Source organism: Melanostigma gelatinosum, assembly GCF_949748355.1.
Source record: "Melanostigma gelatinosum genome assembly, chromosome: 13".
Classification (NCBI taxonomy): domain Eukaryota; kingdom Metazoa; phylum Chordata; class Actinopteri; order Perciformes; family Zoarcidae; genus Melanostigma; species Melanostigma gelatinosum.
The window spans coordinates 2,836,984-2,862,020 of NC_136646.1; the positions used below are offsets into that span (position 1 = coordinate 2,836,984).

Here is a 25,037-nt window from a genome sequence, read left to right on the forward strand (position 1 = left end):
TTAAGTCACAGAAAGTAATTTTAGGATGTTTTGAGGCAAGAAGTTAGTTGTTTAGTTGTTAGTTGTTCCCCCAGCAGAATTTTATTTTAAATATGAGCTTTAAAATGTAGCATTCTGCTGTACTCTCAGAAGACAATTAAATGATAAGACATTTAATAAGCAAAAAACTCATTTATTATTCAGTTATTAATCAGTATTTCAGTTCTATTATTATTAACCTTTATTTAGACAAAATCCATTGAGACCGAGGTCTCATTTTCAAAAGTTTTAGTCATATAAAAACAATGTCCAATTCAAATGCATGGCGCCATGTGACTTTTTCTATTATTGGGAACATTCTATATATAGCAAGAGTAGCGAGAACCATCGCCTGTACAAAATAAAGTGATTCGTTTTCATTGAACCCCGTTACTGTATGGCTTAATATTAACTTCTACTGTATGGCTTCATATTAACTTCTACTGTAAAGCTGTTAGAATTGTGGCCTATCTTCTATTTGCAATTAATATGCATTCAATCATTTAAATTAAAATGGTAATCTACTCTGGCTAAAGTAGCTTATCAAGAGTAAAATAACAGCTGTGATTTAACTGTACGTGGGACTGTTAGTACACTGGCTGTGGTCATTACAGTGAACAGTGTGTACAGTGTGATGAGAGGACATGTGAGCCCTTGTTGCTGTAGTTCATCTCCTTGGAGCAGAGGCTGCATTTAGCATACCCTGCCTTATCAATGTATTTAAAACACTGTGATACTCACGTCTGTTTTTACCTCCACCTTTATCCAGACCCAGCTCCACTCACAGCTCAGCCCTGCGTCAAGCTGCGCTACACAAACAGCCTCCTCTCCCTGAAGCTCTTTGACCTCACCATCTCATCAGTATCTGGGCCTCATGTTTCGTGGTCATGAAAGTTATTCTGACCACGAAATCGCCTCATTCTACTTTGAGTGAAAACAAACAACATGCCACCAGATGCGCCGGTGTTCCGGTTTAACGTGAACGAGTGAACTGAACCGGAACACTGGGGGTTGCAAAAGCCTGGTTCTCTCTGCGGTTGAGGTAAAATTGGTTTTTGGTAGTTGTCAAGGCTGTATATACACAGCAGTATTACCTGAGGTTCTCTCCTCCTTCACTACACTCATGGCTGAGTTTGTTTGGCAGGCCTGACACAAAGCTCTTGAGATGGGAATACTCCAGAGCCCTCCAGACTTCCTCATCAGAGTAGCTGTCGAAAGGATCCAGGTTCATCCTCAGAGAGCCTGAAAACAGCACTGGGTCCTGAGGAGAGGGGAAAACAACGGTCATCTGGTTTTCTCAGACGATGGGCAAGCTGAGCCCCATTTCTAGGTCTCTTCTTTAAAAAGGGTGCTACGATGCCCTCAGGAGGGACTGAAGCTGTACCTCCTCACCATATGACATGCTTTACAGACCCACCAAAGCATCATTGAGAGTTCTGCTATTTGTGACTAATGCACGTCATCTGTGGGTGTCTTGCAAATTGAACCAAATAAGGCCACAATCACAATGGATGCAATGAGGCCATATGCTGTCTCAGTGTCACCTTTCAATTGGGACACAGCTGTTTCCTTAGCTTGGCCTCATCATTGTTCAGTTGAACTGGGCATAGCGTTCATTTCCATTCAGATGCTGTTTAACTCCACAGTCTTTTGTGTCATCTCTGCACTGACCTGTGGTATGATGGTGATTCTGGAACGAAGCTCATGGAGGCCCAGCTGAGCAATGTCCACCCCGTCAATGAAGATGTGGCCCTCAGATGCCTCGATGATCCGGAACAGCGCCAGCGTAAGGGATGATTTTCCCGCTCCAGTGCGCCCCACAATCCCCACCTTATGGGTAGAAGCAGGAAATGTTACGGGCCACAGACACTGTACACATACATACATCAACACAGATGTAATGCAATACACAGTCACAAACAATCACACAAACACACTCATCAATTCAAGCACAATCAAAAAGACCACTGTAAGCAGACCTTCTCTCCTCGGTTTATGTTGATGGTGATGTTGCGAATGGCGAGATCCAGATCGTGGCGGTAGCGCAGGCCGAGGCCTCTGATGTCTATGCAGCCATCAGTGGGCCACCCTGTGGGGAGGCTGGAGGGTTCGTGTTTCCACTCTGCCTGGTGGTCAGAGGATACGCATTTAAATAAGTATATCTTCCAAATCTTACTGAAGAAAAAGTATTATCAGCTAAAAGTAGTTATGTCCCAAAATGTTTTCCTGTCAATGTTATACCATATATCATTCATTGATATTCAAATTATTGGTACTCTGGTATATCGAAACCTTATGTTTCAGCTGATCAATGTGAAGCGAATTTCAGCTACTTTCTACAAATCTAGTATCTTTAAGTTGGTAACTTACTCAAACACTGGGAAAAAGTAAACATCATAACATTTTCTAAAGTTTACATACATCACCACTTTCAAAATAGAAATTGTTGGAGTACCATATAACTTTACAGAGAACAGCTACAATGGCACATAACCTGTGGTTCAAACAAATAATCAGCCAACACGAATATCAATACACCAGATTATCAGAAACCCGATTATCAGGTGTTTTGATATTCAAATTATTGGTACTCTGGTGTATCGATTTTCATCACGGTCTCCAGCTCCACTCACTCTATTCTATCGAGATTATAGTTGGCAAATATATGTGTTCTAATCAAAGGGAAACAAGCTATTCTGTTTATTTAGAAAAAACGCCTTTCCCACTTTGAAATTAAACACGATTTCATCGAAAGTCCAGATGTCCCAGTTTTCCACCAGCGCTTAAACGCAGAATGCATTTGTAGACCCCAGTGGAGCTGGAGACATTGAAAATAGTCTCAAAACTCCACACACAAATGTAACCTGAACAGTACGAACACATTTAACAATCTGTAAATAAATATCTTGTATAGACCTACATATAGATTTGGACAAAAACAAATCCTAAATTCAGTTTGCAGTACTTTTAATCCTAAATGCTGGTCGCAATCCAGCACCAGGTCAAGTAAAGCCTCCCTCTAAAACCACAAAAAAAATGGATCCCAGAATTAGTTCTTTGTTTGTCGTTGTACCTCTTTCTCTGTGTCACTGTACTCTTTCACTCTCTCCACAGCCACTATGTTGGTCTCCACTTCAGAAGACATCCTCACCAGCCAGGTCAGAGAGGCAGTCAACTGCACATGGGACAGAGGAACAAGACAGAAGACAGCTCGTGAGATGTCTGTCTCAGATCTGTGCATCAACTCAAATACATGAAGGTGAAAGTTATTTAGATTGTAGATAGATTGCAACATTAAAAAAATACTTTAGGACTCAACTCGAAAGCTACAGAAGCGTAATGCATTCTCTTGAAAAACAAAAAAAGGATATAGTCCCTAAAAATCTCAAGAGAAGTTCTGATTTACTTGAGAGCTGGATTTCATGGAAGCAAACATGTCCCGCCTATTTAGTTGAATCCAGCATGGAAAAACTATGAATGACGCAATGTCCAGCAGATCAGCATGGGCTTTAACAACTGCAAAGTTCTGAGGTGCCTGCGTAAAGTCGACAAACTAAGCAAATAGAATTTTTTTTGAAAACCTTTTATTCTGAGATGATGATCATTTAATTCAGAAAAACAGGGCAGATCTTTTTTCTCAAGTGAATGTATTACACCTCCCTAAAAAGCTGAGTCTTTGTAGAATGCCACTTACTTTGGATAATCAACAGACATCACTGAATAGTTTTCCCTGAGTGTTTAATTGCTAATAGCAATACTAAGGAATGTTAAAAAAAATGAACTGCATTAGTGAAAGAGTTAGTCTAATCTCCTTGTAAATAATCTTTACATCAGTTGTCAAACATTTCAGATGTTCCTCCTGTCCTGCACTTTGCTGAAAGTCGCAGAGTTTGCTGAATGACGTAATTATATCAGTGGTGGGCCGTCAGGCCCAGCAAGGCCTTCTCTGCTGGCCTAAACAGAATCACAAAGTTATAGCTATTTTACAATATAATAATTTTTCTTAAATACACTACATGTATTATAATTTTGAAAAATATTTTTCCCATTATCTTATTTTCTCATTGCACAGCTTCTGTCTTCCGCAGTTGCTCTGCTTCCAGTGCAGCTTGTTTTAAGTAGAGCTTTTATCCAATCAGATCTCACCTCTGTGTCTCTAGGTAAGAAGAGAGGCCCGAGACCTGCAGACTCACAAGTGAATACCTTTACAGTTTGAGTGAATGGGGACGATATTGTTGATTGTCATAGTGTTCAACCAATCAGATCTTTAGTTTGACATGTTGGGCGTATTCTTTGACGTTCCAGAGCTTCTAGCTGGCCTACAAGTATGTCAGCATGAACGTGCAGCTCAGTATTAAGGTGCAGCTCAGTATTAAGGTGCAGCTCTGCAGTAAGGTGCAGCGTGTGCTGTGATTGGTCAGTGGGCGAGCACGTGACTATTGTGAAACTTAAGGTAGCCAGCAGAACTTAGTTGGAGTAGTAAGAGTTCAAATTGAAAGATATGGAAGAAATTATTTTTTAGCACTTTGCTTGGTGTAGATTATTTTCTTTTTTACCTAGCTTTGTTTTTTGTGAGATTAAACTCTTTGTCAACAAAGAAAGGAGGATGGAGTTTGTCTTTAAGTGAACAGCATTTGGTAAGTCAACTGCATTTGTTTTTTTACATCTAATATCTGAATGGCCCTCGAGTGTGTAGGTGTTCCGCTACAGGTCTGCTGGATTGATTAGTTTCTTTGTTGTCATATGAATATATGTGACTGGTTCTTGTGAGTTTGTTGTCGTCATTGGGTTAATTATATAGATTTGGACTATATGCATTGCCCGTTAATTACGAAGCATACCGTCATGCGCAGTTATTGTCTGGGCAATTGAATAGGTTTGGGCTGTTTTCTTTTACAAAGTAAGAATTATGGTCTGGAGAAATGGGGATTGTGTGGCGATTGCTTTAGCCCTGTTTGAATCAGTAGGGAACAGCTACCTAAACGTTGCGGGGAGAGTTCGTAGCTTGTGTGCTGCTGTTGTTTTCCTGCTCAGCCAGAACACACGTGCGGTGCCTCAGCTGTGTTTTTTTTTTTTTGTTCCGGGTTCAGAGGTCACACAGCTGTGAGTATGAGTGTTTACCTGGAGGGCATAGGAGATAGCCAGCCCCATGATGCCTGGACTGAGGCTCTCTCTAGCCATGACGGCAAACAAAGCAGCAAATGACACGATGCAGTTTCCTACAAACTCCAGGCGAACAGCTAGCCACCTACACAAACACAGATTCATTGCCACAATAAGGACAGAAGACCATTGTAAGAACAAAGTGGCATATCCCACTAAAGAAGAAAATACTAATTGAAAAGATCAAAAGAATTCTCAAGAATCTGTTAATTTTGTCTTTTTCCTTACTAAGGACGACACATACTGCTGCAGCAGGTAGTATGTTTAGTTAGTGAGTTGTAACCGTGTCCTTAACCTGTTTGCTACTATGCTGGGGTAGTAAGCCTTCTGGTTGTGGTCCACGCGCTGATCACTCTCCCGGATGAAGCGCTCCTGTTCACCAAAGGCTCGAATAACGGAGGTGCCCAGCAGTGTTTCATTGAAGTGGGTGTAGATGGGTGAACGGCTGACTGACTCCAGACGCTTCAGCTGGCGAGACGACGCCACATAAAACCTCTGGACACAGGAAGGACAGAGATCTCTGACAACTTCAAGTAACCAGTCAGAATGAAATACAGTGCAGCCAGAAGTGGTTGGACAGTGTTACTTATTTTTCAGATTAAGAGTGTAGGAACATAGACCTTTTCATAAATACTACCCCATATTTAGGGCATCAAAATGGATCGAAAATGTATGAAAGGAAGAGGAAAAAGTTGTTTTGCCATCTGAAAATTTCCAACTAACCTGCACAAAAAAGTAGAGCAGACCGAGAAAAGGAATGATGATAGCTACCAGTGGTGTTGCGATCAGGATGATAACGCAAGAACCCATCACATTGAACATGGAGCCCATGAACATTTTAATAATGCTGGGGATCACTGAGTCAATGGTGTCTATCTCCTTGGCAAAGCGGTTGACCAGGTTGCCGCTGGGGGTTCGCTCAAAGAAGGACATTGGTGAGCGCAGGACATCATACAGCATGGACTGGTGGAGGCAGCGGGACGCCAGGATGCCCCCGATGGACGTGGTGAGGGAGTAACCAAAGACAGCCACACCTACAAAAAGCACATCAAGTTGATTAGTACATGCTGTATGAATGTCAAACACACATCCAAACACTAAGGTAAAAAAAAAAAAATAAAAATAAAAATACCCTACTGCAGGGATTCCCAAAGTGTGGTGCACCCCCAGGGGTGTGCGAGCTGCCTCTAGGGGGTGCGCGAGAGGAAAAATGTAATGGTCTCATGGTGCAGTCCTGTCTCCTAAAAATTACGTTCCCCCAAAACTAAAATGCATTCTCAATTACGTTTGACCACAAACGTATTTTCTCCCTGATTACGTTTGTGTTTGACTTATTACAAATAAGTTTCTCATCAACATATCTTTGCCATACTCTCGTCTTTATTATTTTTCTGTGATCTGCCTCGCCACCCACGAGTTGTTGACACGCGGCCTGTTCCGAGGGCTGACAGACCTGACGATCGGGTGCCTCGCGGCGGGGGCGGCTGGAGACCTCGCGTCCCGGCGCCAACGAGTGAGCGCCCGCCACTCGGAACCATAAAACAAAGTCCCGGATTTCACCCGGGGGATATTCTGGAGGTATTGTGACCGGGTGATGTGCCTCGTTGCTGGGGAGGTATGAGCCGAGAGCGGCGGGGTGTTATGGAGGGATATATATATATATATATATATCCATATAAGCGTAATAGGGAGAAGGAGAGGCGGCGGTGGAGAAGACAAAAAATGTTAAAGAGATGGTGGAATGTATGATTGAGAGAGAGAAGCAAAAAAGTTGGACGTGATCCCGGTGTCCAACAACACTGTCGCGCGCATCGATGCTTTGTCCGAAGACATCCTGGCTACATTAGTCGGTCGCGTGAAGAAGAGTGAGTTTTACTCTCTGCAAGTAGACGAGTCGACAGATGTGGCCAATCTTCTGGTGTACGTCCGTTACCTTTTCGAAGGCACGGTGCAGGAAGTTTTTTTGTCTTTTTTATCTTGTAAACAAACACCACGCGCGAGCAAACTGTTCTCTCATTAGTCCGATTTGTATGCGGCTATCGGCTCTGTTCCTTTTTTTTTTGTCAAGGTGGGGGGGGGGGGGGGTGCGTGAACCCGGTCGGGATGTAGAAGGGGGTGCGTGGCCTAAAAAGTTTGGGAACCGCTGCCCTACTGCACCTGAAAAGAGTTACACAAGTTTCACTTGAATTGCAGTGTTTGAAAAAAAAAGAGTCACCTAAACTGACACCAAAAGTTTTGTGTTTCAAGTCCTAAACAGGTCATTATCTTTCTTGTCTTCTGGACATTAGCCAATCATACCAATCATACTTTCCCTCTTGCTTGTGCAATGTGACTGGCTCATTCGAAGTATCTGTTGTCAGAAGTCAGATCAAAGTCCAAGTGTCGTCAAATGTCATTGGTGCTAAAGTCAATTTTAAGTCTTTACTTAACTTAACAACTCAGGTGAAATATCATTCTATAGATGTTGCTCCATGATTCAGTATCTCGTTGGCTGTGTATGTGTAGCAGGTGTGAATGACAAAGAAACTACAAACACAACTTTGATATTCTTCTGGTGTGTCAGAATGATCGGAATCTCTCTCCCTTAACCTTCTTAGATCCTTTTGTTCTGGTGTTATTTCTAAATTGTGTATCTGCATCTCCCTCCCCTCACCCCTCCTCACCCTGGGACAAACCGAGAGCACCGTACACCCCGAGCCTCATCTGTCTGTTGGGCTGAGTGCCATTAACCACGGGGTCGTCGGTCCACAGGCTCAGCCAGTAGTTGGAGAACAGAGAGACCAGGTGGTGGGCGAAAAACAGCAGCAGACTGATGCAGGACAGAAGCACTCCGATGGCTTTCAGATAAGACCCGAACACAGACAGCTTGACCTGGGGAGGGAAAGGAGACCAGCTGGGGTCAGTCAGTGGTTGGGACCATCACATACTGCACTGATACATGATGATGATGAATTATTAGCTCTGATGCTGTTGAGCATGTCAAGCTTCTACCTACCCGTCCAGTGCTGGCCTTGTCAGGCTCCGTCAGCTTGCCCACCTCGGGTTGCTTGGCTTTCTTGCCCAGCACCTTGTCCTGCTCACCCGTCTGGCACAGTTTGGTCACACTGCTGACTCCCGGACTGCTGCTTACACATGTAGCAATAAACATAAATGTGGTATATTATATAGAGGAGCTTCAACAAGATGAAAAGCTAGTATATGTCATGCTGATATTTGTGCATACTGGAGGTGGCTGCCTCAGGGTCTTTATCCAATATCATCCACGGTTATAACACCTGACAGTGTAACATCACCTGTGTGTACTGTAGCAATTTAAATGATCTCGTCTCACATTATGAGTTAAAGTAGTCGTTTTTTACTTTTTGGTAACATTTTCAAAAATGAAAATTTCACACAACCACAACGGGCAGCCTCATAGCAATTTTAGGGCCATTATTATGCTAATTAATCAAATCTCAAGAATGTTCACCTCCTTTGAACAGGCTGAAACGAGTAATTTACCACAAGTTTGTGACGTCAACATTTGGAATACAAAAAGTCAAGAGAAGATCAGGATGAAAATACAATTATGTAATATTCTTGTTTCCAAAACCCATGTGCAGAGCCAAATGAACAATGACTTTTTCTCACACTAACAGGTATTGTGTGTGCATCCAAAGTCTGTTATACTTCTTTTCTTTGTGCCACTTTTACTCACCCAACAAGAGCAGTTGTGCTGCCGTTCTCTGTTGCTTTGGTTCCGCTCTTTGGCACAGTTACTAAATGTAGTTTTTGGAAAAACGGATTGATCCATAAACATTACCTGCATCCACTGCACCAAATAACTACTACGATCCCAAAAACTCCAAAACACTTTATGTTCATGGAGCAGATTTCGTCATAATCAGCATTGCAATTAATAACTTTAGTAAAGTGCAGTGTGCAGAACGTCTCACCATTGTCGGCAGTGTGGTCGACAGCAGCGTATGTTCGCTGAAACTCAGCGAAGGCTCCCTCTGTGGCCATGAGATGCTGGTAGGAGCCCATCTCTGTGATCTCTCCCTCCACCATGACCAGGATCAGGTCGGCCTGATGCAGGTAGCTCAGTCCATGGGTCACCAGCACACGAGTCTGCATACATCCACACAGATATTACATGCCTGTGTGTAAAGGTGATACCTGTTCTATTTTTTATTAAATATGTACTGCTCACTTTCATAATCATTGACGAACCTTCAAAACTACTGTACAGTATTACCATAAACAGATGTCAAAAAACTAAATTCTCAACCAGTCTGACACAATTTGTCTCAATCAATTAGTTTTGCCCTTGATCATTGTCAGAGTCCTTTAAAGCCGGGGTAGGCCATTCATTCTTGCCATCGTTAGAAAAAACAACAACATAAAAACCTTTCAGCATATTGTACTGTCATCCAATGCAATGGCGGAATATCCTGCGGGAAAAGTTACAGCATTGGTAACAACAAAGATTACTGAAAATATTGGTGGAGCGTTTAAGAGATGGAGAGAAATGTCGCGAAGATTTTAGGCTTCGGCTAACTGTAGTTGGCTGCGGCTGGCTCACAGCTATGGTTATCAGAAAGTAACTAACAACACTTACTCTCCATCTCTCCAATAGTTCAGTCTTCTGCGTGAGCTCACTGCAATAATGCAGCCTCTGAAGAGCTTCGCCGATATTGTAGCTTGCTAGAGCCAAAAAAAAGCAAAGACAACAGAACGGTAGTACTCATAGAATTGCCGCAAAAAAAAATAATTTAAAAGCTCATAGCTAATTAAGATTATCAAAATGGTAGTAACTTGCAGCCCTACTTTATAACGGCAACAGGATCACAATCATGATCGGGGCGATGTATGAAATTAATGACTAGTACTGGTTACTGTATGAAGGATGATGTTGGAATGAATGACTAGTACTAGTACAGGTTACTGTATGAAATGAATGACTAGTACTAGTAGAGGTTACTGTATGAAATGAATGACTAGTACTAGTAGAGGTTACTGTATGAAGGATGATGTATGTATTGAATGACTAGTACAGGTTACTGTATGAAATGAATGACTAGTACTGGTTACTGTATGAAGGATGATGTTGGAATGAATGACTAGTACTAGTACAGGTTACTGTATGAAATGAATGACTAGTACTAGTACAGGTTACTGTATGAAGGATGATGTATGTATTGAATGACTAGTACTAGTACAGGTTACTGTATGAAATGAATGACTAGTACTAGTACAGGTTACTGTATGAAATGAATGACTAGTACTGGTTACTGTATGAAATTAATGACTAGTACAGGTTACTGTATGAAGGATGATGTTTGAATGAACGACTAGTACAGGTTACTGTATGAAGTTTGAACTGAATGACTAGTAAAGGTTACTATTACTGTACAGCATCTGACAGGTAGATACTTTACCTTTTCCTGAAACCGTACGAACAAAGCTTCAGCAGTCACAATACATCAATGATTTTCTGTGATGTTGGATGACGATAAGTTTTCTACAGGTTGTTTTATTCAATATCTCTCATTTTGCAGGTATCTATATTTAATCTTTAGGCTCACTTAGTTCTCCTTACATCTTGTAGTTTTCAAGTTGTGCATTTTCATTTGGCAGAGCGCTTCCCACCGTGTTGTTTTATCGGACTATGTTCATACTAGTTCTGCCTATAACAACAACATGAATCAGTATGAATAATTGGCAACAAGCAAATTGAAAATATGAGCTGTTCATACAATGAACCCATATATGGTGCTTTAGGTTGGTTAAGCTTGAGATCATACACACCTTGTCCTTCAGCAGTCCCTGTGGGCCGACAACTTGATCAAAGATATGTTTTCCTACGTGAGCGTCGACAGCAGACAGCGGGTCATCCAACAGGTAGACAGCACGGTCACAGTAGACAGCCCTGGCCAGGCTCACCCTCTGCTTCTGACCTCCAGACAGATTCACTCCCTATACAGATGGAGATAAAGCCAGAGACAAAAGTCAGGGTACGTCATCATTTAATGACTGTTCTGTTCTTTCTGCCTTCTTTAATATATGTGCGTTTTAAAACTGTATTAAGATAGCATTTCATAAAATTGTCTCTGTATTTGACTTCCATATTAACAGATGCACAGCTCAGGCGTGGCGAGAGATCTGAGATTTACAAATGTACACAGTGAAAATGATCTTTTGGCAGTATATTGATAGAACAGAAACACTGGTATTACAGTTTTGATGTCTTTATCTGCCGATATATATGTCATCGACATAAAAAAAAGCTAAAATGAATTTCTGTCTGTGTGGACATCAGACGCAAACGAGCTACAGCAGTTCAGTGAGGTAGCCATGAGTTGATACCTTCTCTCCAATCTCTGTCTCGTCTCCAGCTGGAAGGATCTCAAGGTCAGGCTGAAGCGCACACGCCTCCACCACACGCTGGTACCAGGCCTCTCTCCTCTCCTGACCAAACATTATGTTGTCTTTCAGCGTGGCATTCTGGATCCAGGCCTGCTGCGGAACGTAGGCCACTGAACCCTGCAGGGAGACAAACGCATTGGAATATGTCATGGTATTCTGTAGTTGATGGTGAGCAGTCAGACAGAGCACATTCCTGCTTCCAGAGGATGAACCACTCCGTTTTAATGTCGCCACACCCCATCGGTGTGCAATATTGTAAACAGCTTTTAGACTGAAATGATCCTTGCCACTCACATTAATGGAAAAGCAGAATGATGTCATTAAATAGTTTGTTTCTTTGAACACCCCCTAACTCTGACTGCCTTCTGCCACCACTTAAATCCTGTGAGCTGGCCAGACTTAAAGTGAACTTCTTGGCTGCTGTCCAGTTAGGAACAGAGTTAGTTTCAATAAAAAAATATTATAGAACGAGACAAAAAATAAACAAAAAATATAGTGCATATGTGCAGAATCAGTGTCTGTCATACCTACAGTTGTGTCTAACTCCTATCTGTGAACATGTTGCTACGGTGTGTGTATATGCTAAATACCGCCGTAATGTGTGGTTATAAACTGGTATTGCTCATAATAGCGGCTAGAGCATGGCCCATTACGTTTTTAGACTTGTTGTCCTGGCACGTGACGTCATTCCAAATTCCTAATTTCCATTTCCAAGTAAATGTAATTGTGTGCACTGCTGCTGCGAGTGTGTTTGTGTGAGAGAGCCAGAGCAGCCACCTTAACAGACACAGTTCCTTCCAGCTTGTCCATCTCTCCGAGCAGGGCCGACAGCAGCGAGGACTTTCCCGAACCCACGAGTCCCACCACAGCCACCAAAGAGCCTTCTGGGATACACACATTCAGCCTGCAGAAACACAGGGAGATTCAACCCAATTCACTTCCATTTAAGAAATAATCAGGTTCATTTCTGAATCAAGAAACAATTACATACTTATAAAGTAACATGTATTGCAGGTGTGACCCCTAATAGTTGACTATCTACCTGGTTAGACTGCCAATCTTAGAGTTCAATCGTCACAGTGGCGGAAAAATGCAGTAATGAAGCAAAGGATCATTCCATTCGGGCTACAAGGGGGTGTTGTCTGACTTTACACTGAAGTGCTTGGTTACTCCCAATAAATCATGACAATAGGCTGATAAAATAAAACTAGAAAAAGCATTTCCTGCTGAAAATGCGTTGGAATGCTGAAAACTAAAATGTATCGCAAAAACATTGCTGAAAATAGATATCCAATTCAAAAACAAATTGCAAAAAGCTTAACAATTCAAAAAGTTTAAAGATTACAAATATGAAAAGTCATATCACACCTCTCCTGAAAGAGCTGAACATTTTGATATTTAAACAGTTTCTGTGGCTTAAAAAAATTCATCAGTGGTGATATTTGTAGTCGTATAAGTTGTAGTATAAGTATTATTAGTAGAAGTATTAGTAGCATTAGAATAAGTACTAGTAGTAGTAGTAGTGATATTTGTAGTAGTAGTAGAAGTTGTAGTAGAAGTATTATTCGTAGTCGAAGTATTAGTAATTAGAAGTAGTAGTAGAAGACGTAGTATCAGTAGTCATAGTAATAGCTGTAGTATTGGTCGTAGTATTTAATATCACAGTAGTAGTAGTAGTAGTAGTAATAGTAATGGCAGTAGAAGATGTAGCAGTAGTAGTAGTACTAGTAGCAGTCGTACTAATAGCTGTAGTAGTATTACTACTTTTAGTAGCATGAATAGCAGTAGTAGCAGTTGTCGTATAAGTAATAGTAGTCGTGGTAGTAATAGCAGTACTGGTAGTAATAATATTGATGGTAGCAGTAATAGCAGTAGCAGTAGTAGTAATAGTAGCAACAGCAAAAGTTATAGTAGAAGTAATAGTAGCAGTAATACTATACTAGAAAATGCATTTCCTGCTGAAAATGCGTTGGAATGCTGAAAGCTGAAATGAATCTCAAAAACATTGCTGAAAATAGATATCCAATTTTAAAAAAATTGCAAAAAGCTGAATAATTCAAAAAGTTGAAAGATTACAAATATGAAGTTATATCACCCCTCTCCTGAAAGAGCTGAACATTTTGATATTCGAACGGTTTCTGTAGCTTAAAAGAATTCCAGCAGTAGTGATATTTGTTGTAGTAGTAGTAGAAGTATTATTCGCAGTATAAGTATGAGTAGCATTTGAATAAGTACTAGCTGTAGCAGTAGTGATATTTGTAGTAGCAGTAGAAGTTGTCGTCGAAGTATTTGTAATTAGAAGAAGTAGAAGAAGTCCTCGTATCAGCAGTCGTACTAATAGCTGTAGTAGTATTAGTACTGGTTATTAGTACTGGTAGTAGCAGGAATAGCAGTATTAGCAGTTGTGGTATCAGTAATAATAGTAGTGGTAGTGGTAGTAATAGCAGTAGTGGTAGTAATAATATTTATGGTAGCAGTAATAGCAGTAGCAGTAGTAGTAATAGTAGCAACAGCAAAAGTTGTAGTAGTAGTGGTAATACTAGAAATATTAGCAGTAGTAGTAGTTGTCGCAGTATTAGTAAGAGCATTCATTATTTCAACAAAAAAAGCCTAATTTTGAGCGAAACGTTTAAATACAGTTAATCCATGAGGCTTTTATTTTGAAAGGGTGGGACTGGGTGGGGGAGGGAGGGGGAGAGGAGACATAATCATCATGTTTGACACATAAACAGAGGTTATTAAATGACAGGCTTCATCACAAGCAGTTCAGTTAGAATTCACTCTCTGGGGCTTTTATTTTGAAATGGGGTGTGGGGTGCGGGGGAGAAGGGGAGAGGAGACAGAATCATAATGTTAGATAAACACAAACCGGTTATTAAATGACAGGCTCATCACAAGTATTTCAGTTAGGATTCATTCTGTGGGGCTTTTATTTTAAAATGGCGTGCGTGTGTGTGGGGGGGGAGGAGGGGGGAAAGACCTCTAAAGATCCCTAAGACCTGAATGACTGTATGAGAGAGAGACACACAGAGAGAGAGAGGGAGAGGAGTGTATGTGCGCGTGTGTCTGTGAGTCTGTGTGTTTATCAACATCACTAATTGGCTCAATCGCGAACACCTGTGTGCCTGAAGCCATTTGAAAATATTCTCCATAGAGATCCTATTGAAAAAATAAAAAGCTTAATAATTCAAAAAGTTTAAAGGTTAGAAATATAAAAAGTCATAGCACACCTCTGGTTAAAGAGCTTAGTTAAGAGTTTATTGTTGGAATGCTTAACAGCATTCCAACAATAAAGAAACAGGATAACAATAGTTGGAATGCTTAACAGCATTCCAACAATAAAGATTCGAAGAACAATAGTTGGCTTAACAGCATTCCAACAATTAGAAGAAGTAGTAGAAGACGTAGTATCAGTAGTCATAGTAATAGCTGTAGTATTGGTCATAGTATTTAATATCACAGTAGTCGTAGTAGTAATAGTAATGGCAGTAGAAGATGTAGCAGTAGTACTAGTAGCAGTCGTACTAATAGCTGTAGTAGTAGTAGCAGTTGTCGTATCAGTAATAGTAGTCGTAGTAATAGCAGAAGTGGTAGTAATAATATTGATGGTAGCAGTAATAGCAGCAGCAGTAGGAGTAATAGTAGCAACAGCAAAAGTTATAGTAATAGTAGCAATACTATATTAGCAGCAGCAGTAGTAGTTGTCGCAGTATTAGTAAGAGCATTCATTTTTTTTAACAAAAAAGCATTTCAAGCATTTCAGTTAGGATTCATTCTGTGGGGCTTTTATTTTAAAATGGCATGTGTGTGTGTGTGTGGGGGGGGGGGGGGGGTGGAGGAGGGGGGAAAGACCTCTAAAGATCCCTAAGACCTGAATGACTGTATGAGAGAGACACACACAGAGAGAGAGGAGTGTATGTGCGCGTGTGTCTGTGAGTTTATCAACATCACTAATTGGCTCAATCGCGAACACCTGTGTGCCTGAAACTAATTGAATTAAGTAGTGTGCACAAGTTGGTATTTTGAACATTACAGTTTTGTTTTTATTCTTCCATTTACATGAATGCACTGAAGCATCCTGAGGAAAGATGACACCAACCTCTTGAGTGTCGGTGATTCAGCTCTGGACCAGCTGAAAACTCCATCCACTATGGCGATACTGTGTGAGGCTGGGGTGAAGCGAGAAGAGGTATATTAGTATACTGTATGTGATACCTCCATATATACATATATACATATATACATATATACATACATACATACATACATACACACACATATATATATATAAAGATATATATACACACACACATAAATGGTAAATGGACTTGTACTTTTATAGCGCTTTTCTAGTCTTTCCGACCACTCAAAGCGCTTTCACACTACTTGTCATTAATCAGCCATTCATACACTGATGGTAGGGGCTACCATGCCCACCATCAGGACCAACTAACATTCAGACACCGTAGGCACAGCTACGGGAGCAATTTTGGGGTTAAGTGTCTTGCCCAAGGACACATCGACATGCGACCTGCAGAGCCGGGTATCGAACCGCCGATCCTTTAAATGACGGACGGCCCTGCTCTCCACTAAGCCACAGTCGCCCAAGAAAAAGGATCTACACAACATGTGGAAATGTCAAATTCTGAGGGAAGAGGGAGGACACAACAGACAAAGCAATAGACAGAAAAGCAGTGGATAAGAACTCACAGCCTGCTACTGCTTTGTGCTCGACGCTGTCCTCCTGAAGCTCCTCGTGTGAAAGAAACACTCTCAGCCGCTTCAAGGACACACTGGCCTGAAGATTGACACAGAGGGAGGGAAACCCACTAAGACCAGTGGCAAGATGCACAAAAATCAGAGTATATTCACACATAAAACTGTAGGCACAAAGGCAGAAATGTACATACGCATTATTTTCATCAGATTTACAAGTGTAATAGATCTGAATCATTGTGGAACCGGACACTAAACTAATAACGTCAAATTAGTGTTTTTGGCAGGACTTTAACAAAAACAGGACAGTACAAAAATAGAGTTAGATGCTTGTATCAAGCATCACATGGGGTAAGACAAAAAATAGTCTTACCCCATGTGATGCTTGATACAATTGTTTAATTTTAGAAAGAAGAACATTTTTTACTAAATTGAGCAATTGACATTAGTAAAGGTGAATCAACAAGTGCCGGTTATTACGGAAGAACATTCAGAAAAGAAAACAAAAAGTATACACCTTACCTCGCTCGCATACAAGAAAATACCTTATAATTCTGAGAATTGTTAAGGAACGGTTTTACCATAAGACCACATCTCTCCCTTATATTTCATGTCCACCTCATCATTTCACCAACAGCTCTAGAAAACTGAGTGTACATCTGGTCTGAAATGAGCGTAAGGGGCTACCAGTTCATGTGTGTGTAAAGACGTACAGATGTTTATTGTGCGCACACATTTATACATCTTGCATCAGTAGTGGGAGATTGACAAGGACTGATTGCAGTTCCAATTGATTTAGTCACTAATGTCCAAAGAGGTACGTTCTGGCCACACTTGCATTTTCAGATTGTGTCCCACTAGTTCCCCATGCCTGCAGAAACCAAACAACAATACTGTAGAAAGATAGTTAACTCTTCTCCTATTAAGTCATCGACCTGAAATCACATCTTTTGATGCCCTAAGTTTACAGCAGACAGGCAGCGGTGCAGCTAAGCGCTACCACAACACAATATTATATATAGTTTCAATAATTCATATAAAATATGTTGTAGCACATTAAAGGATCGGCCCTCACAAATGAGTAAAACATACTTTCTCACTACCCTCTTGTGATATCTGTCCATGCATAGTTTTGGTTTCATTGAGTGTCGTTTTGACTGATGGAGTTGGTAGTGCTCACAGCTGACAAATTACATTCAACAAAACACAATTCAAGAGCAATGTATCTTTTCACAAGATGTTCCCTTAGTTCCTCTGAACAATTGAGCTGTGAATAGCGAGGGCTACAAGCTAGAGGTAGTACTTTAGTGTTATTAATCATTATTATTATTAATGTACAATGTCCAAGAACAAACTGTGTTAAAAGAAATTTATGAAATTCTTCCAAAACATCCGTGTACCGGTAGTAATATAAAACTAAGACCCCATGTTTCCACTGTCTGTCTAAGTGGATGTCATTCAAGACCTCAAAAGGACCAGTGTGTAGGATTAGGGGGATCTATTGGCAGAAATGGAATTTAAGTGTCACAATTAGGTTTTCATTCGTGAATAATCACCTAAAACCTTGAAAATTGAATATTTTCAGTTCGCATAATCTGGTTGAACGTCATATACTTTTTCTGCTCTTGAAACATAGGTCATCCCAGAGAACCAATAAAAACAAATGGAATCGTCAAGCTGTCATATTGACATTTAACATGTGTTGATTGATTCACAATGTCAACTCTTGCTTTGAGTAACATGCAAGAAAACATTCCACCTAAAATTTGCCGGAAGCTGCCGGTAGCCTTTGAGCTGCACAGTGAATTGATTTATTTTTTCTCAGTCTATAGCTAGCTAACTGCTTCATTTGCTCAAGTTAATAATAATACTAATAACAATCTCAGAGACAGATATATCAACGCCTGGACAAATACAACCAAAACTATCTGCATGAGGAGATACCAGTAGAGGGAATTAAGTTGTTTTTTGCTTCGTCATTCAGGTGAATGAGCCCTTTAAAACATTCTGAGTTCGGCCCTGGATTCAGGAGTCCTCTGTGTCTTATTTCACCTGCAAAGCCTTCCATTCCAGTGATGGTTAACCAGCAAATGGTTTTATAAGACTGGGAATGTGATTTGTGCAGATCCAGATGTGATTATCTCTATCTCTCCTGATGTTGCTCAGAGGGACCGTGAGGTGAAGGCTTTTAACTTGACAGCTGAGTTCTATGACCAAAGTCAAACACTGGACCTATTCCATTCCCCATTTTCGTACTCATTGAAAACCAAACATGAAAGGTCAAGTTCCACAGTGGAGACAACCATGGAGGCTCACTAACCTGCACCATACTACTGATGACCATTGGCAGCATGTTAAGAGGGAAACGCAGGATGTTGAAGAGCGCCAGTGACACAAAGGCCTTCTGGGCATCGAGCACGTTATGCTCGTCAATCAGCACATACACAGTGAAGGTCGACAGGGCAACCTGTACAGTGACACAGCAGGAGGGAGAGAGAAAGACATCAAAATGATATTATAGTCCTTTTCAATTGATTGGGATGTTTCCATTTGCAGAAAATGAGATAGGCCAAGTCCTTTTCCCTACAAACGTTTTGAATTTTAGACACTTGATATTTGTGATCTTGTCACTCCGTCATCTTTTCCAGTCTGTATAGATGCTGCTGCCTGCTTGGGTGTCTGTACCAGCTGAACTACATGATGCCATGTCCACATGATGAGATGAAACGATCTACGCACTTTTCTTTCTTCATTGTGGTGCATGTCTGACCTTCTGTGTTGGACTCACCAGGAAAGGTGCACAGATCCAGGTGAAAGTGGACATGGCACCCAGGTAGGCGGTCTTCTTCAGGACCTGCAGCTCACTCTCACGGATCTCTGACACCTTGTCTTTGAAGGCCAGCTCCCAGGCGTACAGCTTGAGAACCTTGATGCCATTCAGCATCTCATTCATCAGCTTGATGCGATTGTCTTTACTCTTCATCTGAGCAACCTGCTCAATAGACACAAAAAATGTCAAGAAACAAACACAAGTCAGACAATGCTACAAACTGACACAAGCCTGACTGTGATCCTTGATCCTCAGTGCTAGCAACCTGGTTGAATAGGACCTCTATGTGTGTTCCATCTGTGTATGAATGAAAATAATATGTGCTCTGTTGGATATGCCCTGACTGTCAGTGAACACACCATCTACAGGTCTTTGAGCCATCTGAACACTAGAAAGGCTGCAGAGGGAATACGTGGAAGTAATCATGAAGTTTTGTATGGCTTTAAAAGGAAAGATTTTTGGGAAAATGTGTGTCTGTGGAAAAGTCCCACCTGGTAGGTTTTGGTTTTCATGGCGATGACAGCATTAATGGGAACCATGAGAACCATCACAGCCACTCCAGCCAGCACGGACGGACCCAGGTTCTGCACAGCAACACATCAAAAGTAGAATTACCGCCTTATGGTTGTATGCCGCCGTCAACCAGTCATGTTGTAGTTTACATCCATCGCTGTCCAAAACAGAATGCTTCCATCTACAGCTGTTCAACCAATGAAAACACATAAAGAAAGCATTTTTTCTAACATCAGCACAATGACAGACTTACACTGGAGGAACCACTCATGTTCACTGCACGCAGTTCAGAAATTGTCATCCAGCACACATCCAGTTGTTTTGATAACATTTGTTTCTTTACAGCAGATTGCTGCTTCATTGATGTTGTACCAGATACTTTGCTCTGTTACCTCGTCATACATATTGTACATCATACATACATACATACACACTGTATCTACGTACAGACCAAAAAGCTGCGACAGAGGCAGAACTTGACATTTTAACAGTTTTATGTTTGCAGCTTCAAGTTTTCCACTAGCTGTCCATGAAGTCAATCATAAAAATGGCCAATTTTATGATATTATTAGCAAGGTTCTTGGATGTTTGGCTTGTTGTGTTCAATAAACAAAAAAGAGAAAAATGAAAAAAAGACAAAAGCTTATACATAAAAGAAAATAAAAACACGCTTACAATATATTACTCTTACGTGGCAAAGTATCAAAAAATGTTCTGTTTTAATCTCTATTGTTTGGAACTCACCTCCATCTCACAACTACACTGCTGAACCATTGTGTCTTTAAGTATTGAGCTGTACAAATTGGTTTCATGTAGTTCTGTTTATTTCTTTCTTCCCTGTTCCAGAACTGACCCCTGCATAATGTCCCACCACAGCAGGTGTTTATTGCTCGTCCACCAGAAGTCACTGCAGGCTGCCGTTCAAGTGTTTAAGTTGGCAGTCCAAAATCTGCCCACGTGAGACTACTTCTGCATGGAACTGTTGGTGATGTTAGTGAACTTGGACCAGTGTGCTACAGTGTCAACAGTTGCTCTGTAACCCTACCTGCCAGAGAAAGTAGAGGGCGAGCACCACCTGCAGAGGGGCGGACCATATCATGTTGATGTAAGTGATGAGGTCCATGAAGCGCTGAGCGTCCACCGACATCAGGTTGACGATCTCTCCCACCGTGGAGGTGCGGCGTGCTGCGCTGCTTATAACCAAGGCCTGAAAGAGCATAGTCCAACTGTAGATTCAAAGCCAAAGCATGCAACTGACCGGGAGAATAATTAAGCCATTCAATAGAGAATATTTTAAGTTACTGAAAGTTTTAATTTAATCTGCCAAGTAAAAACCTAATTACACAGAGGAGGAAGTGAGTACTACCTGGAATGAAACACTTCCTTGCTTGTTATGTAGTCTGTGTTTTCATATCGTTTCCGTTAGGCTTCATTGTATTTCTATAGTCTATACCAAAGACATTTAAAAAAAATGACAGTTATTCTTTCCTGTACCTTCCTGTAGACAGCTCCTATGATGGCAGTGCGCAGACGCATGCCTGACACAAAGCAGACATGAAAGTACTTCTGGAGGATGAGCGACTGCACACAGGTACATATGAAGAGGAGAGCTGTGTAGAAGTAACCATGCCAGTAGGGGGCACTGGAGTTCTTGACGAAGCGTATCAGCAGCCTGGACATATCGAGTGAAGACAATTAGCATATTAACACTTAGTCATAATGAAATCACCAACAAAATGTTGTCCATTTGATCTTCACAACCCTTTCAGAGATTAGTGAGCTTTGTCTCAGGTAAAGGAAAACATTGCTGCTGATTATGAGACGGTCCATTCTGGGCTAAAAGGTCGGTGTATTTAGAAACTACAATAGCTGAATTAAAAGAAAAAAAGGTCTTTGCCTCTTTCACAGACAGTGGGCATCCCGATGTGTCCTTGGAGGTCTAGGTCTGTGTCTCCGCAGCCAATCAGGCAGTCTACAGAGGAGTCACCCTGTGTCCAGCCTCACAAAGACTAAACCTAAGGTGTGTCCAGGCAGGCCTCGACCGTCCTCGTCTTTCTTATCTCCAGAAAATGTCCCATGGATGGGTGACAGAGCACCAGTGGAACAATTCATGTTATAAAGAATGAGTATGAAAAGTAAAATTTTACTCCAGGACAACGGACAAAAAAGTGCCTCAACAAAGAGTCTTCTCAGTCGAAAACAGATGAATGCCTTAACTAACATCACATTACTTACATCATATTAGGGTTGTCAAGGTATATTCTAAATTTGAATATGTATCTGAATAGTAAAATAATCAAACACATAATTGATATGAAAATGAATGTTAAATTGTGAGAAAAAAAAAACAGCACTACCATGGCTGTCTGCCTCGCACACCCTGAATTGGGTCTTTGCCTGCCCCAAACTTTTCTATTTGGCCCATATAATGTAAGTTCTTGTGTATGAAAGGTGCATGTATGAAACCCATATGCATCAATGATTCATTTTCACTTCATATGAAACAGATAATGCTACAGGGCAATGTCATTCCTTTTGAAAGTGTCTGTATGTTTGAGAAAAACGTTCTCACCGGAGGATCTCAGGCCCAACGAACATGAGGACGTCCTGGATGATCTTATAGAGGCAGGAGATGAGGAAGTAGGGCCCGAAGGTTAGGCACAGGGCGCAGAACAGGGACGGCTCCTTTGTTTTCTGGGGTTTTACAATCAAGATTTCACACTCCTCCACAGCTCGGCCCTCTTTGCCCTCGCTGTTCGTGGCTTTCTTGGGAGAGTACAACGTTTTCTGCTCCGTCCTGAAAGGAGACAATTGAAGGAATGGCAGACTGCTTTAACAATATATTCTAAATAAAATAGTTTGTCGATAGGAGAGTCATCTATGATTTGTGTGTTCTTTTTCTCCATTCAGTGGACCTGTAGTCCAAGATGAGATCGCCACACAAGATTGTGGTATTGTGAAAATAAATGAAACGTGAAAGTGAGGAATTTTAAGTGTAGTAAGTTGAGACTTCATACCGAAGCTGCTTGTCAAAACATCTTATATGGAAAGCATAATATTCCTCTTCCTATGTACATCAAATCTAGCAGGTGTAGTTTTACCACGGTAACAATGTTGAACACTTTCGGTAGATTTCTTTGAAGTGGTCGTGCTCTGCTTTACTGAGCTCCTGACCTTTTGACCTTTTGGCACTCTGTGTTCCAGCAGCCCACCAGCTGTGGGACCACTCTATGGGAGCGGTCCTCAGAGTTCAAAGACCACAGGTCCTTTTCCTCCAGTGGGCGCTTGTAGCCCGTCACCATCATCCTGGTGGAGACGAGAGGGGCAAGAGGAGAAGCAGAGACGCATTTAAATCAAGTGACTCAGATTAACACCGTGTATATCATGTTCCATGTCTTTCACCTGAAAGCATGACACAGTTCTGCCAGGCTGGATTGGTAAACTGACCTTTACTGTTTTTGTTTTTCCCACTGAAGAATAAGACCGCTTGATTTTTACTTGAAACTGTTTGTGAAGATACAATAAAACCAAAATTTGCTAAATATAGACCAAGCCAGGGAGTTAGTAGTAAATAGTAACAGTACCAATGTGCGCAACAATGTTCCAGTTCATGTAAAAGCTTTCCAAGGTATTTTGTACCACTTTCAACACAGAAAGACAGACTGTTGACATCTGTTTCAATAGCAGAGACAACATTATACCGTGGGGAAGAAAAATGATATACAACCCAGAAGCCTCAGCTCCTCCATGAGAAATGCTTAAGACTGAGACCACATTTAAGATTTGTGTATTCAATTGTACTGTTCAACCATTAACAATGAAAGAAACCATGACCTGCAACTTGTTCTTGAATGATAATCAAATGCTAGAGAATATAATTTTCCCACCATTACTACCATGATCACATTTTTGACCAATCTTTTCAGACTTTGGCCAGAAATCTGACAGAGGATGGGTTCACAATTGATCAAGTCTGTCTTTAAACAATACTTGCATGCCCATATGAACATTGAAACATGTTTTGATGTCGTAATCATTCCTCATGTTCCTGTTCTAATCTTCCCAATAATCTCATCTAATAAGAGAAAGACAGCTGGCGAATAGACACAGCAGGTCATTAGACTGCACTGTCTGTAAATACACACAACAATCCACTCCACTGGGAGCTTACCTGGTGATCCACCAGAAGGATATTCTGGAGAGAAAATTTGCTCCAGGCTCAGGGCAGGGATTCTGTAGACACAAATATTACCAAAACATTTTTTTAAAAGCCGATTTATTGATCACAGAATGAGGTTTTTATTATCATCTAAATCCCGCTCACGAATATGGACGCCGATTGTAAATAACACTTTTTCTCATCAAATCTGATAACTCAGACACAAAACACATATTTTTAGATTCAGTTTGACTTACATTTACCGACAATATCATTAACTACGAACAAAAATCCATAAATCTGCTTAGAGATCATAGAAAAAAAAAAGATTTTTGATTTTGTCTGAGGGGGGCCAATTGTGTCGGACTTTGGAAGCCTCTAGATTAGATTAGATTAGAAAACTTTATTAATCCCCAGTGGGGAAACTCTTTTGCCACCCAAAAACTCATACAGACGACACAGTCCACAACAACACAGTACACAGCAGACAAAAACATATTACAAAGGACAAATAACACCAGATAATGCCATATAAAACATGATCGACATCAGAAAGATAAAAACATCTAAAGGTCTACTCTTCGATATATATGAGTGACAGAGTGACAGACAGGAGACAGATTTACAGCTTGATGTAGTCTCACCGAGTCTTTGATGGCTTCGGAGAAGAGAGGCGGCTGGTCCGTCAGGCAGGACAGGAACAGAGAAACCAGCAGCAGAGCATAGTAGATATAGAAGGTGGTGTACCTCCACACACACACCGTCGACGGCTAAAATAAAAAACAAAAACATGTTTAACCCGTGTGAGATATTTTTTGAGGTATGTTTGCTTTATTAATCAATGTCTCCCCTGAAGGTAACCGTTTTTACTACTTACTAATTACATGTACCATACCAAACCAGTTACATATCTATAGGTTTATTATTAACTCTATTAATCCAAATGTAGTTCAGCCCTGCTCGTTCAAGACTGACCTGGTCCAGGGCCTGGAAGATCTTGGACCTGAAGGTGACTGTGGCACACAGCAGTGCCAGCAGCCAGTAGATCAACATCACTCCAGACGACTGAACCCCTTTCATCCGTTCGTACTGGATTAACAGGGTGGCCAGCAACTGGAGCAGAAACGCATTCAAACACCATACAAATCTTACTTGAAACAAACAAAAAATCTTTTACTTTTGCAGCTCTACCACATTCTTCTCAAGCTCAAAACGTGTTTAATGGTTCCT

General features: G+C 41.0%; 1 protein-coding gene across 1 annotated transcript in view; it reads right to left on the reverse strand.

The window, feature by feature from the left end:
* The window catches only part of abcc1 (ATP binding cassette subfamily C member 1 (ABCC1 blood group)), a 41,724-nt gene that overhangs the window by 9,900 nt on the left and 6,787 nt on the right, over positions 1-25,037 (reverse strand). The window contains exons 4-29 of the mRNA XM_079282228.1: positions 24,783-24,920; positions 24,452-24,577; positions 23,820-23,881; positions 22,823-22,954; positions 22,221-22,445; positions 21,143-21,320; positions 20,694-20,855; positions 19,627-19,719; positions 19,094-19,297; positions 18,626-18,772; positions 16,300-16,387; positions 15,689-15,758; positions 12,367-12,493; positions 11,530-11,706; positions 10,972-11,139; positions 9,117-9,291; positions 8,879-8,939; positions 8,177-8,303; positions 7,845-8,052; positions 5,905-6,215; positions 5,477-5,676; positions 5,140-5,266; positions 3,092-3,193; positions 1,998-2,144; positions 1,690-1,848; positions 1,113-1,279 (exon numbers count right to left, since the gene is read on the reverse strand). Of these exons, the coding sequence (XP_079138354.1) occupies positions 1,113-1,279; positions 1,690-1,848; positions 1,998-2,144; positions 3,092-3,193; positions 5,140-5,266; positions 5,477-5,676; positions 5,905-6,215; positions 7,845-8,052; positions 8,177-8,303; positions 8,879-8,939; positions 9,117-9,291; positions 10,972-11,139; positions 11,530-11,706; positions 12,367-12,493; positions 15,689-15,758; positions 16,300-16,387; positions 18,626-18,772; positions 19,094-19,297; positions 19,627-19,719; positions 20,694-20,855; positions 21,143-21,320; positions 22,221-22,445; positions 22,823-22,954; positions 23,820-23,881; positions 24,452-24,577; positions 24,783-24,920 (3,881 nt within the window). The remainder of the gene's footprint in view (positions 1-1,112; positions 1,280-1,689; positions 1,849-1,997; positions 2,145-3,091; positions 3,194-5,139; positions 5,267-5,476; positions 5,677-5,904; positions 6,216-7,844; positions 8,053-8,176; positions 8,304-8,878; positions 8,940-9,116; positions 9,292-10,971; positions 11,140-11,529; positions 11,707-12,366; positions 12,494-15,688; positions 15,759-16,299; positions 16,388-18,625; positions 18,773-19,093; positions 19,298-19,626; positions 19,720-20,693; positions 20,856-21,142; positions 21,321-22,220; positions 22,446-22,822; positions 22,955-23,819; positions 23,882-24,451; positions 24,578-24,782; positions 24,921-25,037) is intronic.